The 26,593-nt window shown below is 33.3% G+C and overlaps 1 protein-coding gene across 10 annotated transcripts in view; it reads right to left on the reverse strand.

Annotated features, from left to right (window-relative positions):
- LOC145293203 (uncharacterized) overlaps nt 1-26,178 on the reverse strand; it is an 897,849-nt gene extending 871,671 nt beyond the window's left edge. For 9 of the 10 annotated variants that reach the window (XM_080139718.1, XM_080139714.1, XM_080139719.1 and 6 more), the window contains exon 1: nt 25,335-26,178. In XM_080139718.1, coding sequence (XP_079995844.1) covers nt 25,335-25,431 — 97 coding nt within the window. In that variant the 5' untranslated portion in view covers nt 25,432-26,178. The remainder of the gene's footprint in view (nt 1-25,334) is intronic. The other variant, XM_080139713.1, reaches the window with a different exon arrangement.
- Between the last annotated feature and the right edge of the window lie 415 nt (nt 26,179-26,593).

The raw sequence follows: 26,593 nt of genomic DNA on the forward strand, positions 1-26,593 counted from the left end.
TTTGTATCAAATACCCATGTTGTTTTTTCTTGTAAACCCATTTTGTCTTCAATTTGTAAAGACCCCCCCCCCACACACACCATAACAATTCTATTATTTATTTAAATGTAGCTGCGGTGTGCGCTACGTCGGGCGAACGTCTCAAAGATTAGATAATAGGGTAAAACAATATGTTCCATCCAAAATTCGAACTGGAAATTACCTACCTTCGGGCGTTTTGAGCAATACCCATGGTTCATTTATAGGAGAACACCTTATAAATAATCGTATTTACGCTTCGAACTTTAGGTCGGACTTTTTTTCCATCCTTAGCAAGTCGCACTCTCTTTATCATCTCAAAATTCTATAAAACTATATATATTAAGATTCTGAGACCTTATCGTCGCAAAAAAAAAACAAAACAAAACAAAAAAGAAAATCTCTTAGGGCTTAATCTAGTTTCTATTTAATAAATAATCCCCTCCCCTTACTTGTTTCCCCCTTACGTTTTCATCTCCGATACACTGCCCCCCCTTTTATTTTTAAAACGTAATTAAGCTAGATTTTAGCTCTGCTGAGCCAGCTTCGAAACCCGTTAGCTGACGCATTCACTTTGATTTTTTAATTTCACAATCTAAAATAAAGAATGTTTTCGAACAAGTTTAAATTTAGTCTTTATCTTAAGACTAGGTATGAATAAAATTCATTGTTGAAAATTAGGAGTAAAATAAGAATTATGCAGTCTAACCATTTTTTTTATATATGTGCCAGAGCAATAAAGTATGCCCCTCTTTTATTTTGTTTAAAATAAAAAGAGCTAATTTACATCCTGGACAAAAGATTGAAGATTCATTTATCTCCAATTTTTTGTCTAAACTTTCTTGCGGTCTGGCGTACTTGAGAAGGAAGTACTCTGAATTATGGAGAAATTATGTAGGCAGTCTATCCTTGTTTGATAAAATACGATTTATTCGTTATATTACAAGAACACACGAACGTGACCTTTCATGGTTGAAGTCAACACACCAGAATAAATTGCAACATTTAATATTAAAAAAAATTGGTTGCTCGACTAGCCAGGATATTGCTAGAAGCGTCCTTAATATCTCTTCCTCGCATTTGTCCCAACTCGAATTAAATATACTTTCACATGGGTTGGACTTCTGCATTCCCCCTTCCAACTCCAAACGTGAAGAGATTTATTCTGAATTCGAAGTTTTTTTTGCTCAATTAGCAAGTCTTTCCCCTGTTTCTAACAGTAAGATACCTTAAGGCGAAATTGAATGATATTGCTCATTCATATGCAGGTACACCAGTCTCGTTTAGTGAATCCAAATGGTGAAATGAACATTTCCGTGCTATCAAAACACTACGCCAGAATGACTCTCTTACTATCACTAAACCGGACAAAGGTTCTGGTGTTGTTATACTTGACCACCAGGATTATGTCAATAAAATGGTGACAATTCTCGATGACACTTCTAAATTTGTACAGCTAGGTCCGGTAGAGACATATGCCTCTACTGTATCTATTGAATCTAGATTCCAAAGACGTCTGGTCAAATGGGTGAAGAGTGGAGCTCTTTCTTCCTCCATTTCTGATTTGATCAGACCAACTGGTTCACTATGTCCCCGTCTCTACGGTTTACCTAAAACCCATAAGAGTGGGGTTCCTTTAAGACCGATATTATCCATGATAGGTTCCGCCCAACATAAAGTAGCCAAATGGCTTACTAATATTTTAGAATCAGTTTTGGAAGAGTATAGTTCTTTCTGCATTAAAGATTCTTTTTCTTTTGCTAAATTTATGCAGAATAATACTCAGACTGACAAATTTATGTTCTTTTGATATTGAAAGCCTTTTTACCTGCGTTCCACTCTCAGAGACTATTCATATATGTGCCGATGCCCTTTATCGAAGTCAGCTCCCAACTCCCCCTATTCCTGAGAATATTCGTGCTTCAAACTTTGGTGCGGACTTTTGTCCATCCTTAGCAAGTCGCACTCTCCTTAGCATCTCAAAATTCTAGAAACTATATATATATTTAGACTCTGAGACCTTCTCTTTGCAAACAAAAAGAAAATCTCTTAGGGCTAAATCTAGTTTCTATTTAATAAATAATCCCTTTCCCTTACTTTTTCCCCTTACGTTTTTATCTCCGATTCATTGTTCCCCACTTTTCTTTTTAAAACGTAATTAAGCTCGATTTTAGCTCTGTTGAGCCAGCTTCGAAACCGACCAGCTGATGCATTCATTTTTATATTTTAATTTCACAATCTATAATAAAGGATTTTTTCGAACAGGTTTAAAATTTGGTCTTTACATAGCCATAACAAAATTTTGCACCCCGCAAAAAATATTTAAATATATATATATATATATATATATATATATATATATATATATATATATATGTGTGTGTTTTATAATATATACATTTATTTTATTTTAATCTATATGCTTACATATAAACGCACTTTGTGAGCGTATGTGTGTGTGTGAGAGAGAGAGAGAGAGTTTTTCTCTTATGAACCCTTCAACAATTGGCTCGATTTTTTAAAACTTTCACACAAATGTAACTCATGTGTCTGGCAATGTTCTTAGATATGTTTTGTTTCGGAATGCCTCTGATAAGTACCAACCGACGTGTATTATCTATCTCTCTCTCTCTCTCTCTCTCTCTCTCTATATATATATATATATATATGTATAAATATGTGTGTGTGTGTCTGTTTATGTGTATTGAAAAATATATATTGAAAAATATTATATATATAGTCATCCACATACAGTACTGTTTCGTTGTATCACAACTCATCGGTGCGGCTACACATACACCTTTTCCCAGCCATGGATCGAACCTACAACCATCGCGTTGACAGTCGGCTGCTGTAACCAACAGACCAAGAATCAGTGCCCATGACTATTTCTCCTCAGATGCCTCTTAAATTAGCATTTGCCCGTCTCAAGGTGCCCGAACTGTCAGTTTGTTTACAAACAAATAGTGGGCTTCGCTTAATCGCTTAAATACGCGTCGGGTGAAAATATATTTACAAAGTGCTCAACCCAAAGAGGGGGGGGCTTATTACATGTTAAGACAAACGACGACGGAAAAAACAAAGTTGAAGATTATTTCATTTATTGCGTACCATTATTATTAAGATCAGAGGACTTCTCGAAATATCAACATACAATAATAATTGCAAAAACATCAGTTTTATGCTCATACACAAAAAGCACAAACAAACACACAAACACACATACACACCCACCCATATATATATATATATATATATATATATATATATATATATACTAGCAGCAAAGATACTCGAGAAGTAGGTACCCGAGCATATAGACACACACTCATATATATATATATATATATATATATATATATATATATATATATATATATATATATAAAGAGAGAGAACGTGAGAGAAAGAGAGAGAGAGAGGGGGTGCTAGTCACAATGTAGAGTAGTTTATTCATCTTTGTAATCAGATTGACAAATGATACCTTAAGATTCTGAAGTGAAAACCTAATGTTATGATTTTCGATTAGGGTTCTGTCAAATTCAGCAGTATTTTTTTGTGAAAATACTTAATTTGACCACTATACTTTTTGATATTTCTGCTGTAAGCTGCCATATTCGACCAATCCCATCACCTCATATATAGAAAGATTATCGAATTCTTTGACAGATCTATTACGATCAGTCCAAACAGACATAGTAATGAAAGGACACGTTTTATCCTGAAGATATCTGAACTATTGTTATTGATATTTCTGTTGCTTGTTATTTGGTAAAAGAACTTAGTTGAATTGTAGTGCATTTTTTGCACCTGTAACGACTTCCGGTTGATATGAATCCATTTTATTCGGGTACAAATTTGTGTAATTTCTGTAGATGGTCTAACCTAGATACTGCACAATTCGCCCTTGCCTTACTTTATAGTCATTACTTGCAAGGACCGGGTATATTAACACTGCGCGATTAATATTTTTTTCATTAATGACACAGTTTGTATTTAGAGTTTGCACCGTATTGAATCATATTTTTTGATAATTTTGCATAAGCAATGTTTAGATTTAATATGATGACTAAATCTGGGCAGCTTGAAGAAAAATGACGCATAGGGTGGTCTTTAAGTACTAATGACGATACTCTAGAGTGTTTTCAGAAGAAAAAAATCTGACGAACCACAATGTAGACGGGTTTGAGAAGAGGTGTGGGTTTAACCACCTGGAGCAAGTTGCGCAACAAAATGAACAAAGTGTACGATTACTAGGGCACAGCCACATAACAATATCAAGGTAACAGTGTATCAAGTCATTTTCTTGACATTAAGTTGATTCGCGAAGATCCAGAAAACAATGGGGACAATAAGTAACAGGAAGACCAACAAGAAACATTGCGAATTATCCCAAAAGGGATCGACGTCCAATTAGACAGTTTGGTGAATATTTAACGTGAGTGATCAGGGTGGCGTGTAAAAATGTGAAAAAAAAAAAGAAAGTCAGAGATATGAAAAGCAGACTTACTGACAGTGAAGGAAAAAAGAAACATCGCGACGGATAGAGCATTAAAATATAAATGTTATTTGCTATTAATTCTCGGTCATTCATATACGTTGGTTTAGGTAGACATTTTAAAATTATTATTTGTATTTACATAGTAGCAACCTTCAAATGTGTGATAATTGACGATTGTTTACTTACAATATTATACGGAATACGCAAAAGCTACAAGTAATGGACACTACCACTTTCATGAACATGGACCAACCGCTCATGGACTGCTATCAAGGAGAAGTTTCCTTAACCATGTCGAACCTGAAACATCGTGTATCCAGTTGAACACTCAACTGCCTAAGAACGGGAATATGGCGACCAAAAGTTGCTCCGACAAGAGAACGCGATGAAATCAACGCAATCAACAGAGAGGAGAGGGCTTTACGATACAAAACTGCTTTATTTGCCTTCTACTGTCCAAGTAGAGCAGCTTTAATGATTTGTCATATGACCACACATTTACAAGACTCGCCAAGAATAAAAAGAATTCATTGTTTACACGTAGCAACAAATGATGATCTCTTGAACATGTATGTGTTGTGTGTGTGCTGGTGTGTAATATCAAGTCTTTCAAGGTTTTCAACATTCTCCGCGTCTTTCAATAACAGGTGAAATTTATTTTGCGCTATCGCAACAGCCGCTTAACATTAATTACTCGCTACAAAGATTATGATTCTTTCTGGTATTTTTTTTTTTTTTACAGGTGAATTACAACTTATCAAGGCTTCACTCAAGGATAAGAGATATTTGGTGTATGATGGTCACCGGAACAAAAACGTAGTAATCTGTGTTCATGAAATTTGCGTTGCAACTCCCCTCTACAAGCATTCATTATTTATCCCACTTTTCTACAGGAGGCCAGGTTATTTTCTTCTGGTTTCTGAGTTCCTCTATTGTAACGTTTATGAACGGTCCTCTGTATTATTTTAGTTTTGCGCTAAGCAGAAACATTAATTTTGAACGTGCTCCTGACTTATAAAAAAAAATGCTGATTCCATACGCTAGGCTATTCTACTTGTGCTGTGATAAAACGTCTATAAATTCACTTGTGATGTTAGGCTGTATAGAAATGATAACTTTGGCTAAAATTGGAATCTTTAAACTTTAATAGGATTAATCTGACGTAATACAAGCCCTTGTACCTCCTCGACGTAAATACTCTCGACAAACCTTACAAACAGCAAAATCCAACCCCTACACAATTAAGATTCCTAGATGTAAGAAAACTTTCTACTCTAATAATTTCTTCCCCAGAATTGCAAGACTATAGAAATCCTTTCCGGGTTCCTGTTTTCTCAACTGTCCTGGCATGCAGAAGTTCAAGTGTAATGTGAACAGACATCTTGCTACTCATCTCCCTTCATAATATCCCTGCAAATTATGTCCCCGATAGTAGCTTCCTACATCAAAGTGAAACTGTATCTTGTTTGGGGTGAAAATGGAATAATAATAAAAAAAGAACTGAATACTAGTGTGCCTTTTTAAATGTGAAAGAATCGAAAAATAAGGGCTGTAAATACAAGCAAAACTTCTGTTGGAAGAATCTTCGTATTGCAGGGATTTTTTTTGTCAACAATCTGTCAACGCAAGATCAACCAGATGGAAGGTATGTTTCCCTATTCTCCGATGTACACCCCATCAAATTGTATCCGTCCTTTTTATTATTGATATATGTAAACACGCACACACACACAAACGGATTGTTATAGATATTTACATAACTATAGACGATCACACGAAATACATGAATACAAATAAACGAAAAGTAAACAGTACAGGGTGGAACGATAAAGGTGTCGCCTTAAAGAAAACAGCCCTACAGTTTTATTTTAAATCTTTTACTGAAAAAAAAATTATTCAGGTAACTGGGTTATGTAGTAGAGCTGATATCTATTCAATATAGCCGCCTTCAGCCTCAATCACCGATTTGATACGGGTCCAGAACTTGGAGAATGCTTTTCCACAAACGCCGGCAGGGCTCGGGGAATACTCGGCGGACAGTAGCAATCAGGCTAGCTTTAGTGTTGTGGGAGGCCATGTTGCTGATGCTCTAAAGAACTCTCAAACATAAAAACTGAAGCCCTCAGTGTTGGACTAAAATTCGAAACTTGCATACATTCGAATATTACCGCGAACACAATTTTGAATAATTACAAACATGAAGACGCAAATTTAAAAAAAAGGTTTCATGAAGGGTGTTATTTCAGTTGCAGCTACTCAGCCCTATGAAACTGTACTACCAATGAGATAAATAGATGCCTTGAAACACCTAGATAATAACAAGAACATAATTATATCACCATCTGTTAAGGTGGTGGTAGAGTAATAATGGGAAAAGACACATATCTGGAGAAAGTTTCTGCATTGTTGGCAGACAGGGAAACATATACCAAAACCGATTTAAAATCAGTAAATATCAGTACTGAGATTTTCAACAAATATTTTTAAAAACTTATAAAACACAACAAAACTTGTACATCATACATTGGATACCACCCCAGTATTCCATCATTATGTCCTTATACACCCCATAATATCTTTCATTGATAGTGAGACACACACAATTTCACGAGCCACATTCAACATCCTAATTACAAAAATTGGCACTATCAGCACCTCCTACATAAAGAACTCCGGAGATGTACTCAACAAAATGGAAAAAAAAACATTAATACACATAACGAAACTATACACAGCTTAGATATGACATCATTATACACTAATGTTCCGATTTAAAATGTTTAAAGTTACGCCTATGCACACCTAAAAAAACAAACATTAACTTACCATTTCCTCCCGACACTTTTATAAAAATTATTAGACTTATAACTGACATGACATATTTTTAATTCAATAACATTTTCTACAAACAAATTTTTTATCTTTCTATGGGCAACCCTCTTAGTGGACTATTAGTCTGCCTTTTCTTATAATTCCTAGAATTTGGTTCTTTCAAATTTAGGTAAACTTCAAACAAAACATATTTGAGATACATTGACGACATTTTGTATAGTAATTGGTTTCTTCCTACGTGCATTCAGAATTTGTTGTCTAGAATATCTGGACGGAGAATTCAAATATCTCACAAATACTTTGAAAAGCTTGCAATATCCTACATATTTTATTATAAATGCTAGGAGAAAAACCACACAGATATTTTCCGAGATGAATAAGCAAAACTCATATACACCAGACATTTCTCTCATAAACAGACATCTTCTTTTGCCTACACACACCAATTTGCAACACATTAAACAAACGAGGAATTCCAATCATACAAATCACATCAGAAGCTGTAAAACAAGCATTAAAAATAACAGAACATCTCCAAAACAAACCAATTTCCAATGCATACAATGGTCAGAAAAGATATATAAAAATAGCAATTCTCTGAATACATTGTTCTCTTGTTTATTGCATCATAATCATACATTTGATTTCAAACAAACGAAATTAGTTCAATTTATTTCAAATAAAACGCGACGTAGGCCTTTTGAATCAGTGCTTATCGCAAATTCAAGCACAATAAAACAACGTGTCAGGTTTTTATAATTTATCGCCATTCATAAGTAAACTATTAAAAGAACATAATCTTATTTTAGACATAGGTTAACTCTCTCACACCATAGAAAATACCTCCTATATTTATTAATACATATAATCAGTCAATAAATTATATAACAAAAATACACTCGTTCCATTTCAGTTATATACTCATATTCAAAACATAGCGTACATATTAGTGCCAAAAAGATTATGAATTGCATCATATCTTTTTAAATATATTAACGGCCTGTCTCTCTTTCATAACGCCATTCTCACTCTTTTTTTTTAATTTCCAACAACGTTTTTCGTCTCTGAAATGGAAAAAAGGTCACACATTTCATTAAATCCAAAATATATTTCAATTATTTGTATAGGTGTTTTGTTTTCTTTATTTCATTCACCTAGAGAAGTCTCGCAATACAGACGAAACGTTGACGAACATATAACATTTGTTTCTTTTTTATTTCTATATTTATATCTATATCTATATATATATATATATATATATATTTATTTTTAAACTCACTACTATATGTTAGGTTTAATATAATAATCGATAGCACTGCAATTCGCTGCGGGCAACGTCGATCATAACAGCCTCACGTTAGATAAGAGGGGGACTTTTCACGGCATGGTAGCTACTGTAATTCCAGGAAGAAAGGTCAGTCGCAATGTTCCCAGACGAAAGACTGTTGGCTTTGAGATAGCTAAACAGCACAGAGTTGATGTAAAGGAAACCATTTCGCAAAACACAGGTGCCGAAACATAAAATTTAAGCCCTTGAAATTTCTTGACGCCATGGACTATTGGGTTAATGTATTGTTGAAGCTGCCTTTACGATTCAGGCATCCTAAACCGAGCTGGAATTGAATGATACACATGTTGCATAAAGACTGTGACTATCCGGGGTCATCTTAGGTCATCTTCCTGACAAATTAATGACATGTATTCTGGAAACAAGTCATGCATCTTCTCCATCCTTGCTGATAAACACCGATCGACTGCAGTTGTTACATTCGATCAGCAACTCTATTGGAAAGCGCCAGAAATCAAGCGAGGCGCCTGAAGACCATCCTGCTCGAGATGTTGTCCTGATGCTCAGGAGCTTCCACACATTGATGAATCTTATGGGTGCCATAGGAACGTTGTTGGATGGGAGTGGAATCAAATATCTTGGAAACAATTCACGATGAAAATGCTGTGTACCACATCATGACTGGAAATGCAGTTCAGCGTGCAGGTTGTGGTCATCTCTTCCCTGATCAGTGTCTTATACAACAAGTTAAAGACAAACTATTTTGCGATCATCCCGGTTTTGCAGACCTGTTGCAAGCACTTGAGCAGTTGCACGCTCGGACACTGAAAAGGGGATAATTACTTGAATTCGGTCATCACTCTATCTGATTTAGTGCAATTGTCCACCTTTTGCCCACCAAAAGAATTGAATTATCCGTCAACTCTCGCACCAGTAAACTATGGCTGAATTACCAACAAACGCTAGGAATTGCAAGGGAGCTTATGGAGGTCGATTGTACAGGATCCTGGCTTTATGCTCTAACCGAATGTTTACCTATTTTTGCAGCTGCTGGGCATGAGAATTATGTGAAGTCCGCCTACTTTTACCTTCAGTCAATGTCCACTCTGGAACATAATATGTCATCAGTGTTCCATAGACTTATGAATGGCTTGCATGCTGTAAGGCGTACTGATCAGTACTGGACAGGTCTGAGTTATGATCTAGTCATCGAGCAAGCTCTGGTTCGCTCTTTAAAAACTGCAGAAGGACTTACCAAAGAAAGTGGAATGTCACAACATCAGAGGGTCTAGTAGACTCTGTCTTTGCCAGAGTTCTCTTCCTACAGATAAAATGCAGAGCTTTGTCACTAGTGAACAACACAAGGAGGCAAGAGTATCGAGGACCAGAAGAGATCGAAAAGACTTGGAGAAAATTGTAGATAAACCCAAGAAACTTTTAGCTTTCCCCGATGAAGTGTATCTTTGCAACATTATCACTGATGCTAATACAAATAAGGGTGTGAATGTCCATAACCTGTTTACCATTGGCAAAGAAATAGTGCCAACAAGGTAGAGTCAAACATCGTTTTCCGTTTCGTACAAACGGTCTATGAAAAATAAGACTCTGAGTGTGGCAATTGACATTGCTAAGGAGAAAACAATATACCCCGCTCTTTTGTTGCAAAGCTTTCTTGCGGTGTCTCAAACTGTTGACCTTTCCCTTGATGAGGCGATCTCCTATGCACTTTCACCAGACCCAAAACATCTGTTACGCAAACATCTGTTACGCAAACATCTGTTACGCAAAGAATAGATTTCAGCTAACGCAGTACTCAAGGATGTACCAGAAGTTGAACATAACATTTTTGACGAGGGTTCTTTTCTTCATCGTATGAAGTGGTTAGAAGTAAAGACATATTGTTCAATCGCTGACGACTATGCATCTTTCACAGTAAAGCACTATGGTGATGCTACGATAATATTTGATGATTACGTTCGAGGACCAAACACTGAATACATTACCCATCAAGGACGCATGAATAAGTAACAAAATGAACATTGATGAAAGGAGGAAATTTGTCGTAAAAAAGGAGGATTTCCTTTCGAATTAAGAAAACAAATGGTCTCATTTCTCAATGCATGAAGGACAAAGGTAGCCATATAATATAATCAATTTAGACAGCAACGTCAACGTGGTCCAGCAAAAGTACTAGTCATTGGCTAAGATATAGGTCTGTTGGTGTTGTTACGTCACCATGCGCCAATCAACGATGGCAACGAGCTTTATTTCTAGTCGGATAAAAAGAGACCTGCAACATGATACGACAAAAGTTATGAAGAAGCAAATTGGATACGGTCTACAGTAGTCTTTTTTTTGCTGCATGCATTCACGGGATGTGATGCTACTTCCGCGGTTTTCGGATTCGAAAAAAAAATCAGCTCTACAAAAGGATTTGAATGGAAACTATGTCCTAAAGAACAGTGCTAAGATGTTTTTTACCCCCCCCCCCCAAAAAAAAAATAGCTGAGATTTAAGACGCTGGATGTAAAGCGACGGTGACATTGTTCGCGTACAAAACTGCAGGCAAATCTGCAGTTTGCAATTAATTATTCTAGTTTCTACCAAAGAGTTTGTTCGGCCAAAAGCTTTGTTACCTCTGAACGACTGCAACCTACTTCCTCTACAACGAAGTATCATTACCTTCGAAGTTACCTTCAAGTGATGCTTTGGACCGTCAATAGTGAGGCCATGAACATTACTGAATTAGAATAGAAATTGCAGACCTACCGTCTAGTTCCAGTGACGATAGATACTTCAACTGCATCAGAAACATTTCTGAAAATGATTTATTGCAACTGTTCTGGTGGTTGTAGTACACCTCGGTGAATTTGTGAAAGACATTTTCTATTCTTAAATGGTCAGAAAAAAGATCCAGAGACAAGGGTCTTTAGAGCAGCCATTTTATTTCAAATTACATATCTCTGCTTTGCAATAAATTCAGAAGATTATCTGTATACATGTTCAAATCTCAAATTTGAATTGACTTGATCATACATAAACTTAGACTAAACTTTAGCTTAACAATGGTTCTTCGAATTAGGTTTTGTTCAAATTTTAAGTAGAAATACGTGCGGTGCCGAGATATACCGAGGATGAAACGAATGAAAATGCTAGCAAACTAGAATGAAGTCCAAATGATATTAATGTAAATCTAAGATTCAAAGAAACAAAAGTTCACGGCTATGCAGACCACGTCAAAATGGACATTGTGACAATATGAATGAGGAAGCAGTGTCTGATAAAGAAAATAGTGACTATTGAACCGACACAGTTATTCAATGATAAAATATATCTTAAACTTCATTTGTATTCTATAACCTTTAGAAATGTCTATGCATGTCATGACGTCATTGATGAGATCATGACCTCGTCTGTCCATGTTGTTAGTATTAAACTTTATATAAAAATTGTTATGTCAAAATATATATAGTATAAAATGCAAATTCTTTTGTAAGCGAAAGCTACAGCTTTAAAATATGGAAATATTGATTATTAATACGATGGCCGTTATCGTTTTATGACGTAATAGATAGGGCCTTTGTGGGGATCAGATTTTGGTAAATTTTTAGTGTGTTCTTCCCCACATGTTATATTATTCAAATCATTATTATAATCTTGCATTATGATTATTGCAATCAAAATTCATTAAATGCCTTCTTCGAATTTGTTCAGGGTCAAATCGTATTTTGACTGGACTAATACTGATAGATGAACACCATGTCATTCTGAAATACTATTAAAGGATTCAGTTCACTATGTAATCCGAAATTAGAATCCAATCTACTAAGAGAAGTCAATCTTAAGAACCATATAAAACCAAGAATACGTGGCAGATTTTAAAAATAATAAACGAAGACTAATCTATTGCCCGTTTCTAGATTTAGTCCTATCATTATTGCTTACGTAAATACCAAGCCTTTTTATCTGGCGGTAGTTCTCAACAGTAATAACATTTTCCCAGTTGACTGTAAGGCCACCTCCATTCCATCTCGAAAAACAAAGGATACCCCCGTAAAGGTGGTTGCGCGTGTATTTGTGAGGCAAGGCTAATACATATTCCAACAAGACTTCTTCCTAAATCGGCACTGCTTGGGTCCAGTGGCAAGGTGAAGTTCAGTCTGACTGGAAATAATGTCGAAAGAAGTAGAGAGCACATGAAACACTAAATGGTCACCCATTTTAGTACTGTCTACACACAACGTTGCTTAACTTCAGTGATCTAACGGAAACCAGTGTGTCAACGTGATTATGCCGGTTGACTATACATGCTATGATAAAGAAATAATAAACGCACTGCGTAGAAAACGTAACAGACACTTCAGGTATTATTGGAAATAAATATCTGTCAGCCCAAATATCACCTAATACATATTTTACTAAATTTAAATAATTAAACAAATACGTATTTTTATTTTGTTTTAACATTTTTTTCCTTCCTTTGAAGATTGTAACACTGAGTATGGGGCAGCCAAACCAGCTGCCAACATTGCCCTGCTTTTTATTGAAACCAACCGAGAGCTCTTTTTAGTATCCTCGTTGTTCCCTTAAGTGCAATTGTCTGAATCTCTTTTGCACTTGGTTCACCAGGAATATTAGTTAGGTAGGACTTCAGGTTTTTCTTTCTAAGCCCTGTAGCACCTATAATAACTGGTATGATTGATATCTTCCTAAGATTCCAGTTTCTTTTCATATCATACATGAGACCTTGATATTTGGTCTGTTTCTCTCTTTCAGCTCTGTTCAGAACTCCATCATTAGGGACTCTGACTTCAACCAAGGTTGCAACTCTCTTTAATGAATACATTCACACGTGGTCGTATGCGATTTATGTTCTCGCGTCTGTCGGCCATTCTAGTTTAAAATCCTATTGACATCTATAAACGTCTACATTAAAATAGACGCATCTTATTTTGAATCTGTGTAGTCATTTCCTTGCGAGAATTTTTTTTTTAAATAGTATTTAATTCGGTCTGTCACGCTCAAATTTGAAATAAACTGATTCTTGGTATGCCACGCGTAAGTTTGAAATAAAATATTACTCGGTTTGTTACACTTAAGACTGAAATAAAATTTTACCCGTTTTCTAACGCATAAGTTCGAAATAAATCTTTTCTCAATGAGTCACGCTTAAGGTTTAAAAACAATGTCTTGTTTACTACACATAATTTCGAGATGAGATGTTACCCGTTTTGTCACGTGTAAGTTCGAAATAATTTTTTCCTTGATGTGTCACACCTCAGTTCGAAAAAAAAAACTCCCCAGATTTTCATACGTAAGTTAGAATAAATTATTTCCCGATGTGATTAAATTTAAACCGGTTTCCTACACGTAAGTTTGAAATAAAATTTTACCCGGTTTGCCACGCCGAAGTTCAAAATATTGTTTTCCTTAAAACCTTACACTTAAGTCCGATATAAAATTTTACTAGATTTTGTCACGCTTCATTTTAAATAGCATTTATTTTCGGTTTCTCTTAACTCTTATAGACTTTTCCCCGAATTATCACGCTTAATTTTGAAATAACATCTTTAGTTACGTCCGTATTTATTCTACAAACGTCTTTACCAATCGATTCGTCAGTTTATCTCATTAAACTTTGGATGAATGGACGCATCTTATGTCCATGAGTTTTTAAACATCTCCATATGATACTATTTAAAATAACATGTTTGCTATTCCGTCACTTTTTAAATAACACTTTTTAGATAGCTGCACACATCTATAAGCGTCTCGATTATTCAGTTTGCCGATTTGTCACGCTTTTAAAATAGCATATTCATCGATGTGCGCACGAATTCAATTGGCGCGACTTAAAAGTAGTCGTTCTTGCCTTTTTTAAAAAAAATCCTTCTTGTACTACTCATAACGTAGTATTCGTATCTCCAATAGAATGCACTTTAGGACTTTGTGCATAGAAGTAATTTGCATTTACAAGAAGGCTTGCGTATTTTTTTTTTCGTGCGAAGAATAAGATAGTACGCGTCTATTTGTAAACATACGGATGACGATCAATCGGATATTTTCAAAGTACACAGACATACAGACCCTCACACAGATATAAATAGAGGCATCAATGTATATTCTTGGGTTCGTGTTATGATTTGTAAATATCATTAATATAGTAAATGAATAAAAAGGATAACAGGCTCGATACACCAATATGGATTTTACCGTCTTTTAGATGCGACTCTAAACACGTGTGACTACATCGATCGATATCGTTACGATGCACCTAACATCTGTATACACTATTTGCTAATAAATAAACACGGACCGTGACGTTTACATTTGGTGCAGCCATGTTTATTATAGAGTGATTTTTATTTTTAACATATCTATGTAGAGTACAGCGGTATTTTTCAGTAATGGAGATTTGATATCTGTCCGTCTGGAGCCGAAAGTATACTTCCATTAGTGGATTATTATACTAGCTGTCATTGATCAATTCAAATAAATAGATGTTATAGTTATTACTTATGGAGATTTGGTATCTGTCTGAAACTAAAACTGTAATATTACTTCTATTACTAATGGAGATTTGATACCTGTTTAAAACTAAAACGATACTATTACTATTTCTAATGGATAAACGATACTATTACTATTTCTAATGGAGATTTGGTATCTGTCTGACACTGAGACTGTACTGTTACTTCTATTACTAAAGGAGATTTAGTATCTTTCTGTCTGAAGTGGAAACTATACTACTACTACAATTATAGAGATTTGGTATCTATCTGAAGCTGAGAGTATACTATCGCTTCTCTAAATGTATTATTTTACTATCTTTTAATGAACAATTCAAATAAATGAATGTCATTATCATTACTAACAGAGATTTAGTATATGTCTGTATGTAACCGAAACCATACTATTACTCCTAATACTAAAGTATATTTGGGAAATATCTGTATGAAGCCGAAAGTATTCTAGTATTTTTATTCCTCATAGAGATTTGGTATTTTTTCTGTTTAAACGCGAAAATATGACTAATGAAGATTTAGAATTTGTCTATGTTAAGTCGAGACTATACAGAATATATTTTAATGTCCAGTTCAATTTACGTTAAAATTTTAAAATAATGTACCATTATCAAATGTTCAATTTGGGGAGGGGGTACTATATTTGTTATCTTATCGTACCCCTCCAAACATTATCTCCTTTTTTGTTAGGGGAGGGGTCGTAATCTAGTATTTGTTCTGCCATCATGAGACAATCCTCCCAGGCATTGTCGCTTCTTTTGGAAAGTAATGTAACCTCTGCTCTGTTATCATGACCCAATCCACCTTGGTATTTTATCCTGGGCCTCCCAAAATCAACATAGATTAGAGCATTTCTGTAATAATATGGTTCTTGTTGATTTTATAGTGAGACGTTAGTTTTATGAAGTTCTGGGAGGTCCACTCGTCGAGGCTTTGCTTTATTTCTTTGATAAGGGGTTAGTTTATTACTATGGAATATCGTTTAATATGTTTATTATTAGGGAATCCCGGCACTTTTTGTAGTTCAGAATGCCCTTGTTCGAGGGTCCTGAGTTCTCAATTCCACTTTCTGACCCTGGTGTTACTGTTCTTGCAGTGGGAGAGAATTATATATCCTACTACATTCTTTGGGAGGATCCGACCTGAGGGGACATACATTTGCATGTTAGTATAAACACGTCTTTGCTTTGTGCGTAGAATCTGTTAATAGGTTAACCTAGAAATTGCCTGTTATCCACTACAAACTAAGAAACTTTCTGTGTGTGTGTGTGTGTGTGTGTGTGTGTGCATGTGTGTATGTGAGTGTGTGTGCATGTGTGTGTGTGTGTGTGTGTGTGTGTGTGAGAGAGAGAGAGAGAGAGAGAGAGAGAGTTCGTCCTCTGTGGACTCGAAAACGACTGAGTCAATATTTATTAAATTCCACACAGAGGTACTTTATGTGCCTGGCAGTGTTCTTATATAAGTTTTGTGGAATGTCGATAATTGATAATCGAAATAATCCGATAAAAGAAGGAACAGGCGATTTTGACCAAAGTCAACTCCTTACACAGCCTAACATCATAAGTGCATTTGAGAAGTTTTATTATCACACAAACCGAAAGGCCTAACATATAAAATCAATGGTAGGTTCTTTGATATGACAGGGGTGCTTCGAAATGAATGTTTCTGTTTAAAGCAAACTTGCACCATGATACTGAACGTTTTTTTTTATTTTAAACTTAAATTCAAGCCATAAAACGTCGCACACGCAGTAAGCATATAAAATCAACAGTAATTCTTCGATATGACAAGGTGGAAATCGTAATGAATGTTTCCGTTTAGAGCACAATTGAAGCATGATACTCGAGTTTTGCATTTTAAACTCTAATTCAAGCCATTATATATATAAAAATAATTTTATAAAATCCAAAGAAGATTCTCTACAGTGCAATGTAGAATAAAACATATTGTGAACTTAGTCACTGCGGGAGGCGTGTGAAGCTTCCCCCAGGTTCGCCGCGAGTGGTCCTCAACTAGAGCAGACAATCAATCGATTTTATTGAAAAATGGACGATTGCATCGATTTCGATAACAATAAAAAATATGGGAGTGTGAAACATTGATTGGTCATCATTCAATCCCGGGCAACGTTGGATCTCTCTGCTAGTAATATAAATAAATCTGATAAAGAATCTATCTTTAACAAATTAAATTTATCAAGATAGAAAATTATCAATACGGTTAAAAGATAAAATGTATAATATAGAAAGAAACGATATATATATATATATATATATATATATATATATATATATATATATATATATATATAATTTAAGGTTGCTATTTTTCAAAAGTAAGGTAACCAGTGAAATATAACGAGGTTAATACAAGAGTGCTCAATACGGAAGTAGAGCAAGTTACATTTTCAATTTTTCTTTACATAAGCAGTAATTTGTTGCTACACAGTCATGAGCATGTTTCGGTCTTCTAGTAACTAAAGACCTCCCCAGACAACAACGCTTATTTTCGAAAGCGGAATTCTTAAGTTTCTTAAAGTTAAGAATTCCGATTTCGAAAATAAGCGTCGTTGCCTGAAGAGGTCTCTAGTTACTAAATACTAGTAGACCGAAACATGCTCATGACTGTGTAGCAACAAATTACTGTTTATGTAAGGATACATTTAATATATATATATATATATATATATATATAGAGAGAGAGAGAGAGAGAGAGAGAGAAGATATATATATATATATATATATATATATATATATATATATATATATATATATAGGGAGACAGAAAATTTATATATTTCTATTTTATAAAATGAACTTTTCTCTGTCTGTCTGTCTGCCTGTCTCTCTGTCTCTCTTTCTCTATTTCTCTCTTTCTCTCTTACTTAAGTGTGTATGTGTTTGTGAATTCGTTTCCTATAGACTCCCAATTTTTATGAACTTTCACAAAAATGTACTTTATGTATCTGGCAATATTCTAAGGTTGGATTATTACATCTTAAGTAGGTTCTTCACAGTGCAATGTAGACTACAATATATTTTGGACTAAGTTACTAACAATAAAGTGTGTGAAAAATTCGTTGATCGTCATTCGATCCCGGGCAACGTTGGGTCTCTCTATTAGTATACCATAGAACCATGCTAAACGTAGAAAATATTTCTCTATATGGCCGTGCCTGTAAACACGTGCGTACATAGTATGTTGTTGCAGGTTGGATTTGTATACAAACAGCGGAGATTATTATTTTGTGTGTGCACGCGTAGAGGAAGATCGGTTTAGGTGAGAATATGATAAGCGTTTGTGGATAATTGTTTTGCGTCGGATTTTATTGCACAAACGTGATGAACTAACAAGGTGCGTGATATGTGAAAGAGAAGGACGATATTCAACAATTGGTTGATGCATAGTTGAAACAGCAGTAGGGGAGGGGGAAGGTGTAATGGGCGATTTGTATTTGTCAGTTAATGTTGACTCTAGTACTGGAGTGCGTGTTTATCTGGAATGAATGAAAGGTGGGAGGAAGAAATATTCTCTTTTTTTTACAAAGGGATTACTATATATCAAGGTCGGGAGGCCACTCGAGGGTAAGGGTTATTGTAATCATTGGGACAGTAGCGTAGTAATCGTTTGTCGTGGAAATTTTGTATAATTAGAGTATTTACGATAGCAGTTCAATAAGAACTTGTTAACGATATTGTAGTCAGCTGAAAATCAGACAGGTGGAACAGAGTTGCACAGGCGGGCGGTTCTAGGAAAGAAACTTTGTTCATGGAATCCACGTTTAGGTTAAGGCATCGACAGAGAGTGAGGGGATTTATTGATCGTGATTTTGAGTAGACGAGTGCTTTTTTTTTTTGTGAAAGATTTGCGAAGAGCGGGGTCATAGATTGGAGCTCAATCGAATATTTGCCATGAAAATAGCGATATAGCAGAGATACAACAAAAACAAAACAAAACAAAACAGAAAGTTACGGATGCTGAAAAAAGAAAGAGGTACGCGAAAGCGAGGGAAGTAAAATAAAATCCACCCACTTCATCATGACCGCCATATATATATATATATATATATATATATATATACAATACAACTTTCTTATATATGGGTCGTGGAATTGCATCAATCTGTAAAAGATCTAGCTAATTTGCATATTCTTTTAAACATTCATTTTAATTAATTCCATATTCCATATTAGTTTGTTCAGTTTTCTTATAGGATGCTCATCTTTAGTTAACTATACCGTGTAATTATATTCATGCAAATATTCTACATGGTTTATACTTGCGTAATATTTGCGTAAAAATGTTATAGTAAACACAAACCTCTTTCTATATATATTTATGTATGCGTATATATATATATATATACACATATATATATATATATACATATACATATATATATATATATATATATACATATATATATATATATATATATTTGTTTTAAAAAATTTCCAAGCAAACTCCTCTGACATTTTTTGGTCTACCGATATGAAACTTAATAGATAGGGTATTCGAAACTACTCGAAAATTTATATTTGGGTTTTAGACGGGTAATCGGTGCCAAAGTGTGAAAATTTAAAAAAAAGAAGGAATTTGCCAGGTGAAGGTCGAACGACGGCACTTCGAATATACATGCGTAACCTAATAGCTATCGGTTTATGTCTTAATTTTTAGCCTTGCAGCAAACATGGCTTTTATAGCTCAGGCATTTTTTTTTCTTTTTCAATCATTACTACATATTGGGTCTAATATAATATAATAATAAATATGAAATCTGCACTAATGAAAATATCATATTTAAGCGTATTTGACGACCGGATATATATATATATATATATATATATATATATATATATATATATATATATATATATTCATCCACATACTGTAATGTTTCCTTGTATTATCTTTTTTTTACTTATTATAATTATTAATTGTTTACGAAAATATTACAAATAATAAACAATTAAGAACAAGCAAATAATAATGGTACTACTGTTCATATATATATACATATATATATATATACATATATATATATATATATAGGTGTGTGTGTGTATATATATATATAGGTGTGTGTGTATGTTTGTATATATATATATATATATATATATATATATATATATATAAACAGTAGTACCATTCTCCAATGACCACTGACAAGTTGTGTGATCGTCTGTGTGTCTGTGTGTGCATCTGTGTTTCTGTGTGTCCGCGTGTAAATATTTAACTGATAAACTCCAAAATTACTGATCGCACAACACTGAAATTAACAGGAAATAGTAATTATACACCAAGGATTGTTTATAGCTCTTTGTTTGGATGGATGAATAACGCATACATATATATGTCGGCAAGATGAAATGAAAAATGTTCATTTCAACTTGCCGACATAATTCTGATATAATGATTACTTAATTAATATTACTATTGTTCAGGAAAAGGACGGACAGACTACGCTAGTAGGAAATAAAATTGCAAACTAGTGATAGCCTAAGAAAAAAAATAAATCCACAATAATATTTTAGACAGGACTTTTTTCGGGCAAATATTATTTTTTTCAAGAATTTGTTTATCAAAAAATAATAAAATCAAACTATTTTTTATTAGGAGTGGAATTTAGAATTTATTTTTTGAAAATAATTAGAATGTGCTTTATTTTAAAGTATTTTTTTTTACTTATAATTATATTTATAATCTAGGAAAATGTTACAAATAAGAAACAATTAACAATAAGCCAATAATTAAATTAAAACTTAAAAAAAAAAAATGAATAAATAAATAAGTAAATGATAATAAAAATCCCGCCAAAAAGCTATCGACATTTTTTTTAAACACCGATTCGTAATTTCTGACTAAAGAGATGCACGTTATAATGAAGTGTTCACTTTCTATTTTAGTGAGACGATAATAGAAAGCAAGGGTAAAGGGGTTGTTAGAAAGATTGAAATATATAAAGAAAAGTTTGGTGCTAGCATAGTGAAAAAAAACAAAAAACGGGAGAGGGACAGATAGAGAAAACAAAGGGAAGAGAGAAAGATACATAGGGAGAAACTCGTATTTTGGAAGATAGAAAGAAGTGGCGAATAAAAATGGAAATCTTTATGATAGAAAAAAAAAAAAAAGAATGGAAGAAAATAAAAACCGAACGTAAGAGATATAAAGAGGAAAGCGAGAAGAGATAATAAAAAAGAGGAACAGTAGAAATAAATATGGAGAGGAAAAAGGATAAAAATAAAAGAATATCAGGAAAATGTGCATGAAAACCGCAATAAACATCAAAGGTGTCGAAAGCAAATGAAAGGCATAGAAAAAAAATATATATATATATTAGCGGGAAATATGTATCGACCAGTTTAATGAATAAAAACAAATATAAAAAATGACATAAAAAAGAAGATAAAGAGTGGGAAAGTAATCTACGCCCACACACACACACCCACAAACACACACACACACATACATCCCCCCACACACATACATACATATACACACATATATATATATATATACATATATACATACATACATATATATATATATATATATATATAAGCTCGATAGTACATTTACTAATACATTAAAGGAATCCCTGCTCTTTAGACTCTACGTCTAATTCCCCCAAATTATATATATATATATATATATATATATATATATATATATATATATATATATATATATATATATGTATTGCATTGGTTTCCTAGATCTTTATCAAATGAACAACTTCAGACTAGTGGTCTAATGATGCAGTGTTGCCAAAGAAATTACGGTTGAAAAATGTATGCATACATGTAGCCAATTATGGTTGTAAAAATAAAAAAAAGTAAACAAACAGAGCTATTATTCGGTTCAGAACAGATCTTTGTTTTGTTCAGTGCCCTCATTCTAGAAAAATTCAGAGTAAACATCATATATATAAATAATATAAAGCTGAATGTCTGTGCGTATGTGTGTGTGTGTGTGTGTGTGGTCACGAATAGGCTCCTATATGGTTGACTATTTTAAAAAATTGATTATATATAATTATAGAAGATGTATCGAGACACAGGAATGGGTACGTTTGATCTTGCATAACAGTGATTCATTAAAATTGTGGGGTCTGCGTTCGCGCCTGGTCCACAAAGTATGGAAATAACAAATTTAAAAATTAAAAAAAAACAAACGTTTACAAGTGTTTTGGATATAGATGTACATAAGAATACTTTGATAAGTATGTTTTAACCTAAATAGGGATGATATAATAAAATTGTGGGGTCTGCATTCCATAGAATGGAAATATGTCACAAAGTTTAAAAAGGTTTTTTTAATATAGATCCACAGACTATTTTGATAAGTGTTTCAGTGTGAACAGGTATGGTATAATAAATTATGGGGTTTATCTATTTTATTTTTACTTTCATCATATTTTGCTTTGGTTTTGATACCCCCAAATTCGAAGCTATCTCTTTACAACCCTTCCTTTTCATAACCTATCATACTTTCATAAATCAGAGTCCATTTTCTGTAGGCTGTTTTTGAACCCTGTCAACGACGGGTACTTTTCCTAGTATATATATATATGTATATATATATATATATATATATATATTTATATATATATATATATATATATATATATATATGATATGAAAGGAAACCACCTTCTTAGAATAATAAATCAGATCTTATGCGCAAAAAAGTGTTCCGTATGCATTCGAATAGTGCTTCAAAACACAAATAAACGTTTAAGCTTGTTAAGACAAGCTGAACTTGCAGACTGCACACTTACTGCAGTTCCACAGATTATCTATGTACAATGTTTAAATAAAATGTGTTGTATCTTATTTTCAGATGTAAAAAAAAACCCCAAAAAACAATAAAAATACAGCAATCTATATCAACATGCTCCCCCACCACCAAAAAAAAAAAGAAACAAAAAAACAAAAACAAAAAAAAACAGCAATGTTCAGGATTCCGTTAACAGATTTGGACTATCAATGAAATTGCAATATAAAAGTTATATATTTTTATTATACACACGCACGTACGCACTCACCCCCACACATACATATATTGAATATACATAATATTGAGTACTAGTCGTTAGAAACAGAAAGCACATGTTGACAAATTTTTTTTCGATTTTAAAATTGAAATAATTTTACGGTTCAGATATCTTCAACGTTTGTTTGGTATATTTTGCATTTTTTGTAATACGTTCAATATAAGACAGAGAGAGAGTAATATACAATGATAAAAACAATAATTCTTTTCTAGAAGATTTCACGAAGCATTTGAAACGTACATAATAAGTATACAATACATAACACACGTAACATTTATTTGCATTTGTCACGTGTGTGTTTGTGTATGCATCTGTGTTAGAAAAAAGATTGAACTATCCCCCCTCCCCCTCTCTCTCACACACTGTCTGTCTGTCTGTCTGTCTCTCTCTCTCTCTATATATATATATATGTACACACACACACACACACCCCCACCCACACACACACACACACACACACACATATATATATATATATATATATATATATTCATTAACCAGCGTTCCATACAAAATAAGAGGTGCGTAGTATGCGATAAAATTAAGTTAGCTACAGAGAAGCATTTAATCTGATGGATTATTTCGGGGATGAATTGCAAACTTTATTGTGTAGCTTAATTGGAGTTTATAGTACTCTATACAAAAAAAAAAACAAAAAAAAAACGCCGTGATACGAAAAAGACCGGCATCATCATCATCATCATCATCATCATCATCATCATCATCATCATCATCATCTATTGGATATATATATATATATATATATATATATATATATATATAAAGGTGTGTGTTTGTGTATTTAATCTGTGTATGTGTTTGTGTTTTGTGTTGTGGTATTTAATCTGCAAATAATAATAATAATAATAATAATAATAATAATAACAACAGCAATAATAATAATAATAATAATAAGTAAATAATAATAAAAATAATAATAATAAAACGACACACGACGTCAAGGGAACTCAAGGAGTCAGAAATCACACAAATGACCGCCACAAAGCACACACACACACACACACACACACACACATACATACACACACACGCACGCGCGCACTGACATAAATGATAGCTCAAAATACTAATGGATATCCAAAGATTATGGAAAGATCGAGTAGGGAGCACACAAACCACCCCTCCACAGGAAGTGTACGAAAAGAATTGTGTCCTAGGGGATATTGATTACCGCTCAAACCCCAAAAAGATAGATTGTTTTTTTCCAGTGAGAAATAAAAAGGAAACGGTCCTTGCAATAATGATAAAAGATAATGCTGGAAAATCGGGGAGACTTTGTCACACAAACTCCGATGAACACAACTCGTTATTGTGAGTGAAAACACGAAATGAACAAACACCATTAACAATAACAATAATAAGAAGAACAATAATATTGAAAAATAAAGTAACAACAATAATAACAACAACGATAACAATAATAACTAAAATAAGAACAATAATAACAACAACAATAATAGGAACATGAATAATATCAATTATAACAGCAACAACAATAATAACAACAATAATCTCGATTATACAAATAACAATAACAAGCATAGTAATAATAATAAAACAACAAAACCAATAACAACAATTGTCAATGTGCAATCTCTGGTGATGACCTGTGAGTGAATAACAGAAAACAATAACAAAATAATTCCGATAATACGAATAACAATATTAATGATAGCAAAAATAAAAATAATAGCAGCAACAACAATAATAATAATAATAATAACAATAATAATGATAACAACAATAACAATAATAATAATAACAACAACAACATTAACAATAACAACAACAACGACAATAATAACAATAACAACAACAATATTGATAACAACAGCAATTACAATAATAACAACAAGTACAACAACGGTAACAAAAATAACAATCTCGGTAATAAAAATGACAATAATAACAATGATAATAATAACAACGGCAATTAAAAAACAACAACAACAACAACAACGACAACACCCGAAATAATAATAACAAAAACAATAATCTCAAGAATACAAATGACGATAATAATAATAATAATAATAATAATAATAATAATAATAATAATAATAATAATAATAATAATAATAATAATAAACTTACCTAGCATGGCCAGTTGAAGAGCGTAACAGTTGTGTTGACGAATTGAGTCCCTCATTGAAGGGTGCGTAAGTTCAGAGTAACACCGTTTTTGTGACATTCTTGAGCCTGTTTAATATGTTAGGATTATTAGAGGTGATATATAAACGTATATATATATATATATATATATATATATATATATATATATATATATATATATATATATATATATGAATATATATGTATATATATAAATATATATATATATATATTAATAAGTATATATATATATATATTTTTGTACGAGATTCGCAAGCGTTGTGTAGTTGTTCCGCGAGGCTAGATCCTATGTTGTAAAAGTCGCGTTTTTGCAATCCTCCCGGTACGTTAGCCTCTTTGTTAAATTTCTGTTTACTTTCGTTTCTTTTTCTATCTCTGTCTCACTTTCTGCCCTCTCGCACTTTCAATCCCTCTTTCTCTCACTCACTCTCTCTCTCTCTCTCTCTCTTTCTTTCTTTCTTTCTTTCTCTCTCTCTCTCTCTCTCTCTCTCTCTCTCTTTTGCGTGCTGTCTTACTTTCAATCTATTTCTTTTTGGCTGTCAATCTTTCTATCTCTCACACGCACGCACATGCAAGCACTCGCACTGCTCGCTCGTCAACAAGCGTTTCACCGTCTCTCTCTCTTTAACTCGTATTCCTCGTTACTCTCAGAATCATCCCTTCCTCGTCTGCTCAGACCAGTTCCCCTCACTTTGCTTTCACACTCATGAAAGCACTTGTTTTCACTGCTGCTTAGACTCTCTGCCTTAACTGTTTTTTTTTTACTGTCTCTGCAAAAGACACACACGCGCACTCCTTAGCTGTGCTTTAGCAGTTAAGCATGCAAGGAATTATATATATATATATATATATATATATGTATATATATATATATATATATATATATATATATATATATATATATATATATAAAGAGGCTTCAAATACAATGTATCTAATTTGAGATAATTCCATTGTATAATATATACGCACGCACGCACACACACACACACACACACACACACACACACACACACACACACACACACACATATATATATATATATATATATATATATATATATATATATATATATATAGCTTGGGAACCATGATTTAATATACTGTTTTGTATTTAGATTCCTGAAACAATCTTCCATGATGAACAACTGATGATCCCTTTAAAAACATTGGTACTATTGTTTGTTTATGTAAGCAAAACGATTCAGCGATGCAGGGAA

Source organism: Euprymna scolopes, chromosome 14, assembly GCF_053919585.1.
Source record: "Euprymna scolopes isolate OS-2025 chromosome 14, ASM5391958v1, whole genome shotgun sequence".
Lineage (NCBI taxonomy): Eukaryota > Metazoa > Mollusca > Cephalopoda > Sepiida > Sepiolidae > Euprymna > Euprymna scolopes.